We start from the raw sequence: 18,576 nt of genomic DNA, 5'->3' as shown, positions 1-18,576 counted from the left end.
TTAAACTGCACAAATAAATGTAACCTTTTAGATACTGACAATCTCTAGCAAGCAGTAGACAGTGCAAACAATTGTCCAATACTAATGTAAGTACAAACTATGTAATGAATAGATTATTACAGTAGATTAATTTTTGCATGTGCTTTCACTTAATGTAAATTATAGCAAAATTATTATTATTTTTTATTCATACTTGCCTTCTCGTCCAGAATGTTCAGGACTTTAGGAGACAGAAACTGACCCTCCCGAATCCTGCTTAAGTGGATGGGACCTTCATGCAGTTTGTTCTCCTTGCTGCACAATGATAAGTCAACATAGCCCTGCTCTCAATGCTCTATTAAATGCTTTTGCAATTGGCAATGGGAGCCCATGAAGCAGAAGGGAGGTTTCATTGATAGCTCTGACAGCTCCTCTCAGTCTATACTATATAAAAGGGGATGTGCTATTAAAAGTACCCTATGTACGAAATGCTGAAAAATGTCTAGAACACAATCCCTGCTGCACTCCCTGCACTCATGGTAGATATGCACTTGCTCTTTATGCTCTCAAGTTTCCGTACTTTGATAGTGATCAATGAAAAAAATAATTGGGGCAAGATACAGGGGTGGAAACAAAAGTGAACACAGCAGCATCTATTGGCAGTTACCCATCTCTAAGTTTATGCAAATGAAATGTAAACTCCTTCCCTTGTGTACATCTATGTGGCAAATGTGCAAGGACTGAGACACCCACTTTTAGCATCTGTGCATGCTGTAGTACTACTGTACTACTGATTGTAGTGTCTTTATACATCACTATCGGTCACACCATCAAACATTTCACCAGCCCTATAGCCAGGGGCATTTTAACAGAGGAGAGGACCCCTGTGCAGGGTCTGGGTGGGCCCCCTCCTCTGCACAGTGCAGTAGTCTCCTGCATTGTGCTGGAGTCTACTGCGCATGTCCTGGTCTCCAGAAACATGGTGCCCGCCATGTTCCGGAGACCAGTTTCACTATTGCGCATGCGTGGCAGCCATTTTGGCTGTGATTTTAACTACGACTTCAGCGATAGGGTAGTCGGGAAAGGTAAGTAATAAAAAATGGGTGCAATGTGAGCGGTGTGGGCCCCCTTGGACGCAGGGGCCTGTGTGCACCGCACACATTGCACCCATTATAGAAATGTCTTTGACAGGTGCAGTTTCTCTGTCTTACCATGGCCTCCTATGCTTGCAGCTGTGCCATTGTGAATGCAGCCGCTTGCATTGACATGCCTGTGACACTCCCATAATACACCTACTGCACAGGCCATTTTTGCGTGCACTACTAGCCCCTTCCCAGTCACCACTTATCAACGCCCTACACTTATCCACCACACTTCTGATACTGTCTGATTTGGTTACCCGTATGGATTGCATACAGCTCTGAATCAGGCCCATAGTTATGTTACCAAATCACAGTGTAGCCTGCTTTCTATCGGTGACTCTGGCAGCAGCTAAATCACTAGAAGCTGAGCCAGCACCCTCCGGTGAAGCTGATTTACATGTAACGTTTTGTTTTTCCTGCACTGAATAACACCTAAGGCCTTACTTCCTGTGTAAGTGGTGAGTATTTAGCAAGTAGGCTAAGGGCGGTATACAATTAGCCGCAAAAATGTACCGCTGCTAATTGGTTCGCCGGGGGCTGTCCAGTTAGCCCCGATAAGCCGGACTTTATCCCCGATTCTGGCACTTATCAGGGATTATGCTTAAGCATAATCTGCGATAAATGCCCCTTAGACCTGCAATAAGTGTCGTGAAAATACATAGGTCCGCAGATTTTCTTGGGACCTATGTAATTTTGCATGACCTAATTGGACAGGGATGATAAATAAAAACACCAGTTTTTCCGCAACTGTGGCACTATCGCGGATAATTGGATACCCCCTAAGGGTTAAGGGTAAGACAGTTGGACTTCTGTGGTATACTGTGCATGCTGTAGAGATGGATGGAGGGATTAAGAGGACTATATAGTGTAGAAGAAACAATCAGCAGAACATATTGTAGAGCCTGCATACCGAACCCTCTATACTACCAAGCCCTATAAGAGTTACGCCTTCTGTTGTATATGGGGTAACAATGGTTGATAAAATGCTGTACAAATACTTGGGACAACTTTAAAACCCTCATGCAGAGCTTTCATTTTGCATGATTGTTCATGAACATTGTTTTACTGTCTATCTATCTATCTATCTATCTATCTATCTATCTATCTCTCTATCTTAGTAGAACTCTCTCAAATATATGGTGGTTCTTTTGAATACACTTTCTAATACTAGTCTAAACTTTTATATACTTTTTATACCATTATTTTCAAGACACCATGTAATAAGTTGTTCTGTATTACCTGAGTGTGAAGTGTTCTACACTGGAGTTTGGTTGAATATAAAGCAAGATACTAAGTATCTCTCCTGGTCGCAAACGGCGGTGTGGTAGCCTAATGAAAATATTTGAATCCAGATGTCGCTCATCCACCTGCTCAACCTCAACTGGTTGGTATAGGCTGATACTACCAATACGTAAAAGGGGATGCTGAGTTGGGCCTTCCCCTCCTCTTCGTGCGCCTATTTCATTTTGGCAACCTCCACTAGAGTCTGGTAGGTGTAAAGTGTAAAACAGTTCTATTTGTTGGCTCTCTCCGTTAAGGTCTGATCCATCTGATGAAGATTTCCGTCTACCAATGGGGGCAGCTGGCGATCCAAACCAGCTTTGAGGCAGTTCAGTCTGAGCAAGACAAGTAGCAAGGCTTCCTTGTAGGCGACAAGAACTCTTGCGCTCTCGCATTTCCTGAAAAATATGAAGGCGAACACAGGGAAGACGCTCTGTGACACCAAAGTCATCCCAATCACGACCAGCTACGTAGAAGAGCACTTGTACAACCGGTTGGGTGGCTGGCACCTTTGTACGGATAATAGAAGCTCTCATTTTCCAGTTTACAGTCAATCGGTCAGGAACCTCTAGGATGCTTGAAGGCTGAAGTAGTTCTTTTGGCAAAACTTGTCCTGAAGCAAAAGGTCCCAGTGTGACATTCAGAATCGGTAAATCCTTAGTTTGAAAGACCACAAAGGGCTCTGACCGTTGCAGCAAATGAGTGCTTGAATTCCATGTTGGAAGTGGCCCATCTTCTCGTAAAAAGAATGCTAAGCGTGTATTGGACAGGCGATAACTCACTGGTAGTATGGCAGATGGAGAAGGTGGAAGGGCTGTTGGATGGATTGTAGGAAGGACTTTGCAGGATGCTGAAAAAGAAAAGGTGAATGTCAGGGAACATGCTCAAACAAGAAGGCAATAACTATCAAAGGAATGCATGACATGGGCCTGTAATTCAGAAAACACACTGTCTAATAAAGAAAAAGCTATTTTTTGTTTTCTTCTGTACTGAAATAATAATAATATGCCAAGTATAGTATCCAACCTCCATATGTAGAGACTGTGCTTTATCACTGTGTATACTCAACCTACAATAGCCTATTATTTAGAGCTTTTCATGCAGAGCACATATGCATTAATTGGAGCTTGTTTTCACTAACCGCTCACACAGTGGCATGGTACCAAGAAATTGTATCACAGTGATAGGCATTATTTGTACTCAAATCAATCTGGATTGAAAAATATAGATGACATAAGAGTAATATACTTTCATACATATATATTGTATTTATTTACATGTAGAGATAGTAGATTTAGCACAGGACTCGTCCATTGTGTGTGATTGCAGATATGAAAGAAAAGGAAAAAAGGAAGGCAAGCTGAGAAAATCACTGAAGCATCATTTAAATTGCTAGAAAATGTTCAGAGCTGCGATGACTTGGTGCTTAGTGCTCTAACGGTGAGGTCCCGAATTGTAGCCTGGGAAGATATTACAGCATACGTAGTGTGGCAGAAGGGGGGGGGGGGGGCTGTGTCACCACTCCTAATGGAGGTTAGGAAAGCATATTTTGCTACTTAGTATTCACACCAGGCTCGTTGCTGAATGCAGACTCACTACGCATCCAGAACTTGGCCAGAGCTCATCTGGAAGATGGGTGTTTGCCAGACGTATGGAGGACAGGGTTGATTTCTTAACCCCTGTGTGCAACAAACAGAAACAGACAAATCTAATCTCTTCCTGTGAAGACGGTAATGAATATTTTTCACAGCAGCTATTCTACTATAAGTCTTAAAAGCATTTACCCAAGTAGAATATTCACCCTAAAATAACAAACATAAAACAGTACAGAATCCCACAGCAACAGACCCTATTTATCAAACAGCAACTATAAGGGAGGGTGCTAATCACAGCAATAAAAGTTGCTTATCAACAAAACGATTCAAAGCATTCCTGAGATGGAGATACTGTAACAGAGTGGGTGATTCAGTAAGGCTCAAAATCACAATCCTCAGTGTAGTTTTCCGATGGTCGGGAAACTGCACATGTGCAGGATCCGTTCGCATCACAGGTATGCGTAAGCCTCTGCTTGATTGACAGGCAGAGGCATTCGGCGGGAGACAGGGGTGGCTGGCGTTTCTGGAAACAGGGTCGTGTTGCCTCATTTTCCAGGAGTGGCGAGGCCAAGGACTGCGTTGTGGAAGAATGAAAGGGAGAAACGTATTGCCTGCTTTTGGTGGCAGCACGCAAATACTGCACATCTGTATTTTCTCACTGCAATTTATAGCTGAGCTAGGACATGCCCCTCCTGTCTCTAAAAATGTCCACATATTTTAAATATGCCTCCCCTGCAGTGCAAGGTGGTTTTTACTTGCTCCTAACTGCATTATCCCTGTTATAACCCAACAATAACTTACTAAACTAAGTGCTAACATCTGATGTCCTACAGCACATACCATTACATGTAGAGGTAATAGCTGTTACCAACAATTCCATACCTCCCAACATTGATTGTATCCAAATCGTGCCCAGAAGGAGGTGGAGTTCCGCTGTTAAGGGGTGGAGCCTGAGGCACCCTCGTTTGCATTACTGTGGGGGCATGCCCAGCACTCTCTCAAATGTTGCCCCCAGGATTTGATTGGCTCCCCGCCTCCCTGGCGGTGCAGTAGGCTCTGACATTGTGTCAGAGTCTATTGCCCATGCGCAGGCCTCCAGGAACATGGCACCCGTGCCACGTTCCTGGAGACATTGCTATTGCGCATGTGCGAATTACCGGATTAAAGATATGTCAGTGCCGCAGGTTCTTCCTGCACTATCAATAGTTGCCATGTGCACAGCATTTATTCACCGACTGACGTGGTGACAGTGCTTTCTTCCATCTTTCCCCTCCATGGGACACTGTGGCCCATGAGTGGGATGGCGGGACAGTCCCAGAAAAACGGGACAGCTTGTAATTATGCAATACTGTCACATAGAAAAAAGGAAGTAAAGTTAATTTTGCCACACATCCAGCTGTTCTTTTATTTGCATAATTCTACCAAAAATTATAATAAGCCTACAGACAGTTCACTTTTATGCCTCAATCATGCATATATACAAATGTACGTACTAACAGATACACAGTAATAGTGCCACAGGGCTCCATTTGTGGAGCAGAGCAACAGTAAATCTTTTTCTTGAATAGCTATTACATATAATGCAGCTCTGCTGAAATACAGATCTGTCCTCCACCAGCTCAGAGGTGACATGATTACATTTGCATTATCATACTGGGATGGGACATTAGGAGAATACATGCACGCTGATTGTATTATTTATATTATTATATTGTATTTCCTACTGCAGCCATGCAGGATTTTGTTACCCTAAGGGATTTCCTGGCAAGTTCCACCTGCAATTTTATACAACTTTACCTGCCACATTCCCATTCATACAGTGGCATCACTAGAGTCGGTGTCCCCCAGTGAGCCAAATGGACCCCCAAAAAGGGGCATGGTCCCATGTGTAAGGGGATGTGGTTCATGACATGCCCCCATTTTCTTCTCTCTGGGGGTGTGCCCAGCATTCCCAGAGATGCTGGGCTGCCCCCATTGAATCGCTCCGCGTGGCAAGCTCCTCCTTACTGACTGGAAGCACAGGTGGTGACACCAAACCAGGGGCAGGCGGTGCACGATAAACTCACAGCGCAGTGTCTGCTCCTGGTTTTGTGTCGCTCTTTCCAATTGTGTCACCCGGTGCGGTCCTCTATGTCCTTTCTATGGACAGTCACAAACCCTGTTCTGTATTCACCCACATATATTAAACTTACAAAAAAGTCACCACTTTGCCAAGTTCAGTATTACAATAGCATACATCCCAAGAGTCCTGATTCGTGGTCTTTGTCCCAGGGACTGGAAGATTGGGAGGAATAACCCATTTACTGATACTATGCATAACAAATCTCACTTCTATGAGGAAGTGAACGCGAATCTTGACCAGGGTAAAGCAGTGGATGTGGTGTATTTAGATTTTGCAAAAGCCTTCGATACAGTGCCTCACAGGAGACTGATCATCAAGTTAAGGGATCTTGGCCTAGGATAAACTATTTGCACATTGATAGGTAATTGGCTGGATAACAGAGTACAACGAGTACTGTTCAATGGGATGTTCTCGAGCTTGGCACCAGTAGTCAGCGGAATACCACAAGGGTCCGTACTAGGGGGGTAATTCAGAGTTGATCGCAGCAGCAAATTTGTTAGTAGTTGGGCAAAACCATGTGCACTGTAGGTGTGGCAGATATAATATTTCCAGAGAGAGTTAGATTTGGGTGGGTTATTATTTTATTTCTGTGCAGGGTAAATACTGGCGCTTTATTTTTACACTGCAATTTAGATTGCAGATTGAACACACCTCACCCAAATCTAACTCTCTCTGCACGTTATATCTGCCCCCCCCCCCTGCAATGCACATGGTTTTGCCCAACTGCTAACAAATTTGCTACTGTGATCAACTCTGAATTAGGCCCAAGGCCCGCTACTGTTCAATATATTTATCAATGGTCTAGGAATAGGCCTGGAAAGCACAGTGTCAATCTCTGCAGATGATACTAAACTGTGTAAGGTAATTAAGTCAGAAAGCGATGTGGAGTCTCTACAGAATGACTTATTTAAACTTGAAACCTGGGCGTCTAAATGGGGAATGAGGTTCAATATAGAAAAATGTAAAGTTATGCATTTTGGGACAAAAAACACACATGCATCCTACACTCTAAATGGGGAAAAATTAGGGGTAACCGTGTTGGAAAAATATTTGGGGGTGCTCATAGACTTAGTAACAGTACACAATGTCAAAATGCAGCAAAAAAGGCAAATAAAGTGCTAGCATGCATAAAATGGGGTATTGAGACAAAGGACGAGGATGTAATCCTGCCACTGTACAAATCATTGGTACGTCCACACCTTAAATATTGTGTTCAGTTTTGGGCACAATATTATAAAAAAGATATCGGGGAACTAGAAAGGGTTCAAAGGCGAGCCACTAAATTGATTAAAGGGTTAGAGACACTGGAGTAAGAGGAAAGGCTTGCTAGGTTAAATATGTATACACTAGAAAAGAGGCGTCTAAGAGCAGACATTATTAATATATTCAAATATGTAAAGGGTCATTACAAGGTCTTAGCAGGAGATTTGTTTGTTAAAAGAACTCTGTATAGGACACGTGGGCACTCGCTGAGGCCAGAGGAGAGAAAATTCCGTACACAACGTAGGAAAGGGTTCTTCACGGTAAGGGCAATAAAGATTTGGAACTCCCTGCCGGAGAAGGTAATAATGGCAGACTCTGTAAATGCATATAAAAACAGATTGGACACATTTTTAACTGGAAAACGTATCCAGGGTTATAGCATTTAGCATTGTGACATTAATATCTGGGAGTGGTAGAATCATAGTTGACAACTGGTACTAAACCATTACTTCAGCAGGTGCATTATAATATGAACAGCTTAACACAGAATACAGGTTGAACCCGATGGGCATTTTGCCTCTTTTCAACCTTACTAACTATGAACAGACGCTACGTGTGGCTGCAATGGTATATGTACAAATCAAGGATTCAAGTAATGAAGGAAAACTCAGGGCTTCCCCGGAGATGAGTATTAAAATGTAAGTAATTCTGCACTAGGGTGAGCAGCGTACCTTCAAGCATTTTCCTGCATCCTCAGAACACCCTGCTCTACCTTTAAGCAAATTAATAATGTGATCATCTTGGGAATCAACATTTCAGGGGAACCCTACACAATGAATGAGTGGCAGTGGCACCCAGTTTCCCAGATAACATTAGCTATAACCATACTTGCCTACTCTCCCGGAATAGCCGGGAGGCTCCCCGAAAATTGTGTGACCCTCCCAGCCCCCCGGAAGAGCAGGCAAGTCTCCCGATTTCAGGGGTCCCCCCTGCCCGGCTGCCCACTTAGCGAGTAAAGTGGGCGGTCCGGGCAGGCAATGACACGATTCTTGTTGAATCGCGTCAACATAGCCATGCCCCCTGCTATATAATGCCAGTAATAGGGGCATTACACAGCGGGGAGCGTGGCTTACATGACGCAATCCCACAGCCACACCCCCATTCTGCCTCCACCACGCCCCCGTTCCACCTCGGCCCGGCCCCCTCTGCACGGCATGTCACAGCCCGCCCCCCTGCTGAGCCGACCTGGCTGCTCTCTCCCTGAGAGAGCAGCCAAAAAGTCGGCAAGTATGGCTATAACTTTTATGTGGGAGTAAATCATTTTTTGAGAAATTAATATTTGAGAGGCTACACATTAAGGTGAGGGCTACATTTAAACTATTCCTACACTAATGTCAGGGTACTTACTAGTAACAGTTCTATTATCCAGAGATGATGAGAAAGGGTTCATTCTACCCTACGGCTCAAAGGATTTTTAATCTGTCACTTGTTAAGTGACACATTAAAAAGTGAAAGTTGTTAAGTAAGAGGACGGGACCGCATCATACAATAACTAGTATTGTAATTGCATGCACATTTGTTTACCCCTCCTCTTGACAGGATAACTTATATTTGATGTATCTGTAATTTCAATAATTCTGATGTACTGACAGATCACTGCTCTCTTCACTGTGTTAATAACCTGGAGAAAACTATATATCTCTACTAGACTAGAAATGTACTTACTGTTCATGTAGCTGGGAATATCACTAACAGAGAATCATTGAGCATAACTCTGGCAAAAGTTAGTAATGACCTGTAAAAGTGAGGAGATTGCTCCCAAATGGCTGTACAATGACAAGGTAAAGAAGCTTGAGGGATGCCAGAGGCATGTTGGTTTGAAAGCAAGTGCCAGCAGGATGTTTACTGCTGTGGCAGAAACAGCATCTATTCTCTGCTCCAGTCACTGTATTGTTTTCCAGTATGATTACATGGCAAACACATCGTAATTACTAGCACATCTCAAAAGGCTGAACAGGGAATAACACAGCAAACACCTCTCATATTGTCCAAAGGTTTGGATGGACGTTTTGTAGACTAGATTGGGTTGTGAGAGGTCAAAATGGCAAATAATGACAGAACACTAGCCAAGGGGGAAGAAAACTGATCAAAGAGAGGGAAAATGAGATGACTACAATGTGTGAGATCACAATACAAAAATGAAACAATGAACAAGAAAGATATAGACTGTTGCAGATAAAGCATAACTGTGTCTTACTTTTGCAGCTACTGGTGTGAACAAGAGGAGGAAAATTACAACAGCATTTATTTAAAAGCAAATGTATAGATTTTTTCATATAAAGCCGCTTGCATAAATACTTATCATTCTAGACCATACTTGCCTGCTTTTGAAAAAGTATTTGAGTGAGATAGTGAAAGCAGCATGTGGCACTGAGGAGAGAGCAACTGCTCCTATTGAGTTGGTTGGCACATACAAACTACATACTACCGGTCAAAGGGGGTTAATCAGGTCGCATCGCTAATTGATGCAACCTCAATAACCCTGTTGGCGATACTAGTGCGCATGCACAGGTCCTGTCCTGCGTGCGCACTAACATCTAGTGTGATCTGATCGCATTGGCTGTGAACACCTCTGCCTGATTGACAAGCAGAGGCGTTCGCAGGGCAGGTGGTGGTCAGCAATGGAGTGTTGCGGGGGTGGCACGGGAAAAACGGGGACGGATTGGCGGTATTTTTGGGGTGGCTGCGTGACATCACACGCTGCCTCTCCAATCAAGAACATGGCGGCAGACCACCTGCATGCACAGCCTAGCTGCGGCTGAGGGTGTTGTCCACAGTTGCTGTGACAACAATTGAATTGCGGTCGCAGCCACCGGGCAAGCCATTTAGCATGCTGGGCAGCCTTGCACTGCAATGGGTGCCTCCATCTCCCCCCGCCCCCCTCATGTGAAAGAACAGATTGTAAACTCTGCTTTTTGGCAGGATCTGCAATCCTTACTGAACACCCCCAAAAGCTTAAGAACACCTACATTTTTCCAGTTGTATTGAAATGTATGTAGTTAAATGTCTCAATATACTCTGAAATGAAAGCTTAGAACAAAGGTGAGGGGAAAAGAAAAAAATATATAAGATTCATTTTGTAGGTATAACCACGTCTGTGCAGGACAAAATAGTTACGGTAATAAACTTAATTTTATAGATTTATAGACAAATTCTTCCAAAACTAAGTACTTGCTGCTCTGGGGGCAAAAAGGGTGTGAGTACTTATCAAAATGCTTTGGTTAAGAGTAGGAGAAGTGGCCCACTGACCAGACCAGGAGAAGACGGGTGTTCATGTGGAGCTGATGTTTGCCAGAGAAATGAAAGATTTATTCAGTTTTCTTTAGGCACCCCTCTAATCCATATAATCTGGTAGGAGGCCACACTCATTAAGTTCTGGATTGTACTATTTATTATATGTGATGTTCTTGCATCGGACTATTTTTATTACATATTTTTCTGAATAGAATATTCTATCTCACCTGTTTGATTACAAACAAATGAAGTGTCTTTAATTGCACTCTAATGGTGATTGAATTATATAATTGCTTAATGTGATCATGCTGCACTAGATTATTTCATTTGTGTTTTTACATGTTTCACTGATTGGACAAACTAATTCAACAGATCACATAACTATAAAATAAGTGTTGTTCTGCTTTGATCACTTCTAATTTGAGGCGCAGAAGTGGGAGATACCCTATAAAAAATTCTTAGTAAATTTATCCCTATGAGTTCAAAAACTTCAATCCAAAAGTTAAGTAGGCAACAAAACACATGAATGAGGTTACCAACCTAGCTACAGTATCCACAGCAAAACTTACACTATGCAGGCTATACAGTATCTTATGTAATTAATAACTTGGGTCAGTAATCTGGGTCGTCTTAACAGCAGTGTAGGCCCCTGGGCACAGCAATACACTGGGCCCCCTACCCATCCTCCAGCGGTAGTGGTGCGGGGTGCTATCAGTGGCAGCTTTGATGTCCTGCGGGCGGTAGAGGGTGTTCTATCTTCTGCTCATTATGTAGGACCTGGAGCAGTAATTTCTGCTAATTACTCTTTTACTGCACAGATGGTGGAAGATGGGGTGGGAGGGAGAACACTAAACTGTAGTAGAGACACTAGGATGAATGAAGGGACCCCGGTACATGACTTCCATGGTGGTAGGGGGTGTTTAATACGTAGAGGAGGAGTCGATAGTGGAGTGGTCTTAATATTCATCATGGAAGGCAGCTTGCTTGACTGCAGATATCTCCAGTTCCTGGAAATAGATTTCTTAGCTTTGAATGTGATAAAAAAAAAAACTAGAGCGTCCCACCTTTCAAGAGGTTCTAGGGACTTGGGGATCAGAGTTTAGGAGCCAGAGCAATCCACTGGCAAAAATATAAAACTGAAAACCAGATGTGTGGAGCTGGAGCAGGTACCAGCTGGTTGAAGGCTTATATCTCCAGTTCTGGGCATAGTAGGGACAAGCTGCCAGTGTCCACTGAAAGGGGGGAGCCCCATCTTTAGGAGAATACCCTCAGAAAAACTGTAAGTCAGACAGAACCTGAGATATCTGGCTGGGAAGAGCAATTAACAGTCTTGGATGGGGACCACTGCTTCGAAGTCAGATATCTCCGGTTCCCCGGGGCCGATTTTCAAAAATGTGGTACTCATGGAAAGAGGGGACCCTCAGCTATCAGCCTAGGGCCCTTAGACTCCTGAGGCCCTTCAGAAAGTGCCTACTGAGCCCATACGAAAAGACGGCCCTGTGAGTCATTGGTTGGATAAAAGGGAGCAGCGAGTGGTGGTAAATGGAACTTTTTCGAAATGGACTGAGGTACTCGGTGTGCCACAGGGGTCTGTACTTGGACCACTATTGTTCAACATTTTTATAAATGATCTAGAATTAGGTCTAGGGAGCACAGTGTCAATTTTTGAACACTAGAACACTACCTACATACTAAATGGGCAGAAACTAGGGGGTTCTGTACTGGAAAAAGATTTAGGTGTTCACATAGATAACAAACTTAACAGTAGTACCCAAAGTAGGAATACAGCAAAAAAGGCAAACAAGGTATTAGCATGCATTAAGTGGGGAATTGATGCAAGGGATGAGAGTGTTATACTCCCATTATATAAATCACTAGTGAGGCCACATCTCGATTACTGTGCACAATTATGGGCACCATACTGCAAAAAGGATATCGTGAAACTAGAAAAAGTTCAGAGACGAGCGACCAAATTGATTAAGCGGATGGAGATGCAAGAATATGAGGAAAGGCTTGCTAGGCTATGCATGTTTACACTGGAAAAAGGAGATTAAGAGGGGACATGATTAACATTTACAAATTTATAAGGAGTCAATACACAGAGCTAGCGGGGGATTTGTTTTTGGTAAGATCATCAAAAAGGACACATGGACACCTGCTTAGGTTAGAGGAGAGGAGATTTCGCACACAGAAACGGAAAGGTTTTTTCACAGTAAGGACAATACGTATTTGGAATTCCCTACCTGAGAGAGAAGTAATGGCAGACTTGGTCATTACTTTTAAGAATGGGCTACATAAATTCCTAATGGATAAGGATATAGAGGGTTATGGGTAAATCATGTACAATAGTAATTTAAAAAAAGAAAAGAAAAGAAAAACAAAAAACAAAGGAGTTTTTTAGTTTATGGCTAAACATTCACCACAGTTAAAATTAGTCTTAAAAATATTTCAGTGTAGAAAACACTTGGAAACGCCTGCAATTTTCTGGACACACCCTGTAAATGCTCAGTTGCCACCCACAAACGGCCTCTTCCTGTCAATCACATTGCGAATGCCCATGCAAACGGATTTTTCGCACCATCCCGTCGCTGACTGGCGATGCACGTTGTTGTTGTCCGACGTGCGTGTGCATTGTACACATGCACAGTTAGGACCTGAGCAGTGATCATGTCTGAATTACCCCTCTAGTTCAATGGGTGCATGCAATGCAGGCCTGGAAGTAAATGAAAATACCTGGTGGAAGGTGTATATTTTGAGCCTAGTATATGTCATGTGCAAGTATACACTAATGACTAGTAGCAAACAAGGTATGCAGGGAGCTGCATATAACTCTGCATAAGGGCAAATATACACATTATTTCTGTGCACACTTCTTTTGAGTTAAATATGTCTGATTTGCTTCCTACTATCTATCAGGCCACAAGTGTCAGGGTCATGATGACACAGACTTATACCTCCCGTCCCAAATGTCACGATTTAGGTGGACAGTCCTGACTTTATGGCTATGTTTAATTTTCCTAGCTGTGATAGCATTGTCCCACAGTAGGGAAGTAGGGAGGTATTGCCCATTTACCACTGTTTTGCATAACAGAGTAGTAATGGAATACATATGGATTCCTCGTGGCCTGGATGCCATCTCATCATCCCGACAGCGGCATCCCGCCTGCTAGAATGCCCGCAGCGGGGGCGAGCTGCACTCGCCACATGATCTATACGCACTCTATGGGTATTGTGGACACCCAAGAGTAAGAATAAACCCTGTGCGCCGGTATTCCAGCTGTTGCCATTGCCGACTGTCGGGATTCCATCGTCAGTATCCTGACCGGCGGGATCCCGACTGCCGGCAAATTGATTGCCTCCCGTAATCAATGGGTGCTGTAGGAGAGGAGGGGCAGCCTAGCAGTCGAAAAGCTTGATTTATGCCCACAGAGTGTGGACATATCCCTATCCAGGACAGTCTTTGAAGAGAAGACAAAGGTGAGTACAAAAAGCAAACAAACCAGAGTATCTAAAGCTAACATAAAAACCGTAGGTTGTATATATGACTGCCAGCTACTGTTACTGAGCTATTGCTAAGGAGTGGGAAAGAAAAAAAAAACCATGATCCAAAAAGAAACATCAGAATTATTATTTTTATTTTCAAATCCACAGTCTCTATTAATGCTTTTGCTATTAGGCGGCTATGGAATTTATATGAGCTCGTTTATTTTACTTCATTTTGTTGACACCATATAATAACCCTTTAACACCTACATTTTCTTTTCTCAGGTGACCCAGTTGCATTTTGATTATTATTTCAAGTGCAATCATTAGAATTATTAGATATCACAATGGTGTGCCTCTGAGACAGTAATGTAGCATTGAGCACAATAAGTACCAGTGTGTTGATTACTGGTAATTAAGCTACAGTATTCAAAATCTGTATAGGAAAATTGTCATCTGTTCTTTTATAACTTATTGCTATTTTGAGATAATTATTGAACGCATAAAGTATATGGACAGAGAACATTTTAATACTGAATTACTGTAATTTTCATATTGTTGAAATAAATACTGTAAAACCCACAAGCATGCATTTTTAATGAATAAATAAGGCAGGTTATTGTAGTCAATAAAGATGCTGTCGCCAGCTAGACACCACAGGGAGCAGGACGGACCGTAAGAAACATATGATTTGTGCTTAGCTTTAGTTCTCAGCATTTATTAGCCATAGTTCATTTTTAGGTGCACTTTTGTGCTATCGCATGTTATAAGTTACAGTATATTACTTTTTATCGACTGAGAGCTCTACAGTCATATATTTCTATTTCATGTAAAATGTTATCGTGAATTTTGTCAAATAATAATGGCCACATTTTATTTTTGAAACTTAAAGCATTCCCTTTATTACTCAACAAGGTACTGAGTAACCAGTGGAGGCAATCTGTATTAAAGCATTCTCATACAGTACCACCAAACTGTCCCGATTACAGTGGAAAGAGCCAATAAGCTTGTTGATCCAAACTCATGGGAAGTTGAGAGGCATGTTTATAGCTAGAGGGTACTTCCAATGAATAGGTCACTTCAAAAGTGTTTTATATACCTCTCATTAGGCGGAACAGTACCAATTTCAGGGTTCTGTCCCAGTGCCACTAGAAGGTTGTTGGGAGGTATGTTCTGTTCACTGCTGCACTGCATACAGTAGCAGAGTGGGAATAGACCCTGTGCGCTGGTATTCTGGCTGTCGGCATTGTCGGCTGTTGGGATTCCAGTGTCAGTATACTGACCGCCAGGATCCCGTCAGCCGGCAAATTGATTGCCTCCCGTAAACAATGTGTGCTGTAGGAGAGAAGGGGCAGTCTAACAGTCGAAAAGCGTGATTTGTGCCCACAGAGTGTGGACATATCCCTATCCAGAACAGTCTTTGAAGAGAAGACAAAGGTGAGTACAAAAAGCAAACAAACACATGCGTAATCTGACATGAGTATTACTTCAAAGTTTTCCAATGTTGGGAGCAGCAGCAGTTCCGACTACCTTGTGCAGGTAGGGGACCACTAAGAACATTAAAAACATTCATGTGTATATGGGTTGGGGCTGCGTTACTGGTGGGATCCCGGCGGTCAGCATCCCAACGCCGGGACCCCAGACGCAGAATGCCGGTGGGGGGGGGGCAAGCACAACGAAGCCTCTTGCTGGGATTGCTGCACTTGCCACGCTGCAGGCTCGGTGGTGAGCTGTGCTCGCCACATGTTCTATTCCCACTCTATGGATATCGTGGTCAGCCATGAGTGGGAATAGTGCCTTCTAGTCAGCATGCTGACTGTCGGTATTGTGAGGGTTCGGGATGCAGGGGGAGTTATTGTGACCATCGGTCACATAACTACATCCCATGTATATGTACATAATATATGTGCGGGCAGTGCATACGGATCGGCAGCGGTGCTGTATACCACTGCCATAGCCGCCATGCAGAACTCAGGACTTGTAATTTAGCTTTCCTCTCCTAAGCCCACCCCCAGAAGCCTCCTGGGAAACTAGCCAATGAGAGCCTGAGGATGAGCTTAGGAGAGGAAGGCCAAATGCCGAGTCCCGGGTTCTGAACGGCGACTGGGGTATACAGCGCTGCCTATCCTGGACACACGCCAGCACATATATTACATACATCTACACATGTATGTTTATGTGTGCTTAGCAATACCCCCCATAGTCAGTACTGTACCCGTTGCTGGTTGGGAGACACAAATTTTGGCCATAATTGTTTCCATATCATGTTATGGGGATGCAGTCAAAATGCCGGTGGTCGATGCCAGAATCCCGACGGCTGGCATTTTGCCGACAGCTGCAGTACAGACACCTGCCCCTAATTCCCGCTTGGTTGGTGGGTCCACACCACCAACCAAATGGGAATAGAACCTGGGCCCGCAGTGTGGTGAGCATAGCGAGCCTGCAAGGAGACTTGCTGCCTTGCTGCAGCTGGGATGCTGGTTGTCAGTATACTGACATACCGGCAGAGCCGGCCCTAACCAATATGATGCCCTAGGCAAGATTTTGGCTGGTGCCCCCTAGCACTGCCACTAGTTCTGCAGCAAATGCCTGGCATGAGTCAGCCGGCAGCTCTGCTAACGTCGGGCGCCTTTTGTTTATGAAAATGCATCTTATTTGCATTACTATGTTGCTAGGATGCACAAGCAGCTTCTGCTGATTAAAATGATATGCGGCATGTCTATTGTATCTGCATACGAAATGCTACATTACATTGATTTCCAGGAATACACGCAATGTAGCATTTCGTATGCAGATACAGCCATAGTCACACACAGAATATAGGCATGCCGCATATCATTTTAATCAGCAGAAGCTGCTGGTGCCCCTAAGCATACCAAATGCCCTAGGCATTTGCCTAGTTTGCCTATGCCTAAGGCCGGCTCTGCATACCGGACCCCATATATCATATTGTATATCCTACCGGACCCCATGTTATGACAGTCGAACAACATTTTTATAAGAGATATCAGCTTTATGAAATGACTCCCTAGACCAGGCAGCACATTATGTTTTTGCCACGGCTCACTATTACAGCTGAATTTAACATTCTTTTCTTTAACAGCATATACAGACTTCATATATCTGCACAGGGGTATTTAAACAGAGGAGGGGGCCCGTCTGCACCTCCAGGTTGTCCCCCTCCTCTGTACGGCACAGTAGTCTCCAGCAATGAGCCTGAGTCTACTGCGCATGCTCAGGTCAATTTTACTACTGCACATGCGCGGTGGCAATTCTGGCTGCAATTTATTCCGCAACTGCAGTGCCCCACGCTGGACTCTGGTAAGGTAAGTATTAAAATATGGGTGCAGTGTGTGCAGTGTTTGCCCCCGCTGGACTCAGGGGCCCGTGTAACTGTACACATTACAGCCATTATAGAAGCGCCAATGTATCTGCACCTGGCTGACTATATTACCATTCATTTAATTTTAGATCATTCTCAACTATGATTGGCAATACTGTAGGTGGGCACACTCATTGATCGTTTATGTGGTGTGAAATGTACATTTCCTTGCACAATGCATTACAAGAATTCCATTTTCATGGCAAACATACTATGCAATTAAAACTGTTTTTCATTCCCTGTAGTTATAATTTGATAAATAACTGAAACATAACTATAAAACATAATACGTGTTCTGCCACTGCTCAAAGGTTAAACTAATGTACAGTAACTTATAGCATCAGAGCCGGCCCTAACCAATATGATGCCCTAGGCAAGATTTTGGCTGGTGCCCCCTAGCACCGCCGCTAGTTCTGCAAGAGATGACTGGCGTGAGTCAGCTGGCAGCTCTGCTAACGTCGGGCACATTTTGTTTATGAAAATGCATCTTATTTGCATTGCTATGTGGCTAGGATGCACAAGCAGCTTCTGCTGATTAAAATGATATGTGGCATGCCTATATACTGTGTGCGACTGCGGCTGTATCGGTGTATACAAAATGCTACATTGCAGTGATTTCCAGGAATACACGCAACATAGCATTTCGTATGCAGATACAGCCGCAGTCACACATAGAATATAGGCATGCCACATATCATTTTAATCAGCAGAAGCTGCTGGTGCCCCTAAGCATACCAAATGCCCTAGGCATTTGCCTAGTTTGCCTATGCCTAAGGCCGGCACTGTATAGCATATCCATCCTTTGCTATATGCAGATGTGCTATATTTGGTACTGTACTGTCCTATATACTCAGCAATGTAGAAGACCAGCATCAGTTCTCTTTAACTGCAATATGTAGGGGATGCAATTATATTTTTATCCGTTACAGGAACTCAGTGTATGGATCTATAAACCTACTTTATACCAACCAGAACCTGAAAGCGCCTCTATTTTATTTATTATTTGCAGATAAATCGATTATTCACCTGCTGTACATCTGCAGAACAGTCTCCTGTTTTAGGTACCCTGTCATAAATAAATACATACTTATATTA

At 43.4% G+C, this 18,576-nt stretch overlaps 1 protein-coding gene across 1 annotated transcript in view; it reads right to left on the bottom strand.

Annotated features, from left to right (window-relative positions):
* Positions 1–18,576, bottom strand: part of TMEM132E (transmembrane protein 132E) — a 733,604-nt gene that overhangs the window by 204,260 nt on the left and 510,768 nt on the right. The window contains exon 2 of the mRNA XM_063953835.1: positions 2,361–3,252. Within this exon, the coding sequence (XP_063809905.1) occupies positions 2,361–3,252 (892 nt within the window). The remainder of the gene's footprint in view (positions 1–2,360; positions 3,253–18,576) is intronic.

This window comes from Pseudophryne corroboree, chromosome 2, assembly GCF_028390025.1.
Source record: "Pseudophryne corroboree isolate aPseCor3 chromosome 2, aPseCor3.hap2, whole genome shotgun sequence".
In the NCBI taxonomy this organism is placed as follows: domain Eukaryota; kingdom Metazoa; phylum Chordata; class Amphibia; order Anura; family Myobatrachidae; genus Pseudophryne; species Pseudophryne corroboree.
Note: the sequence above shows the minus strand (reverse complement) of the source record. Positions and strands in the feature narration are given on the sequence as shown.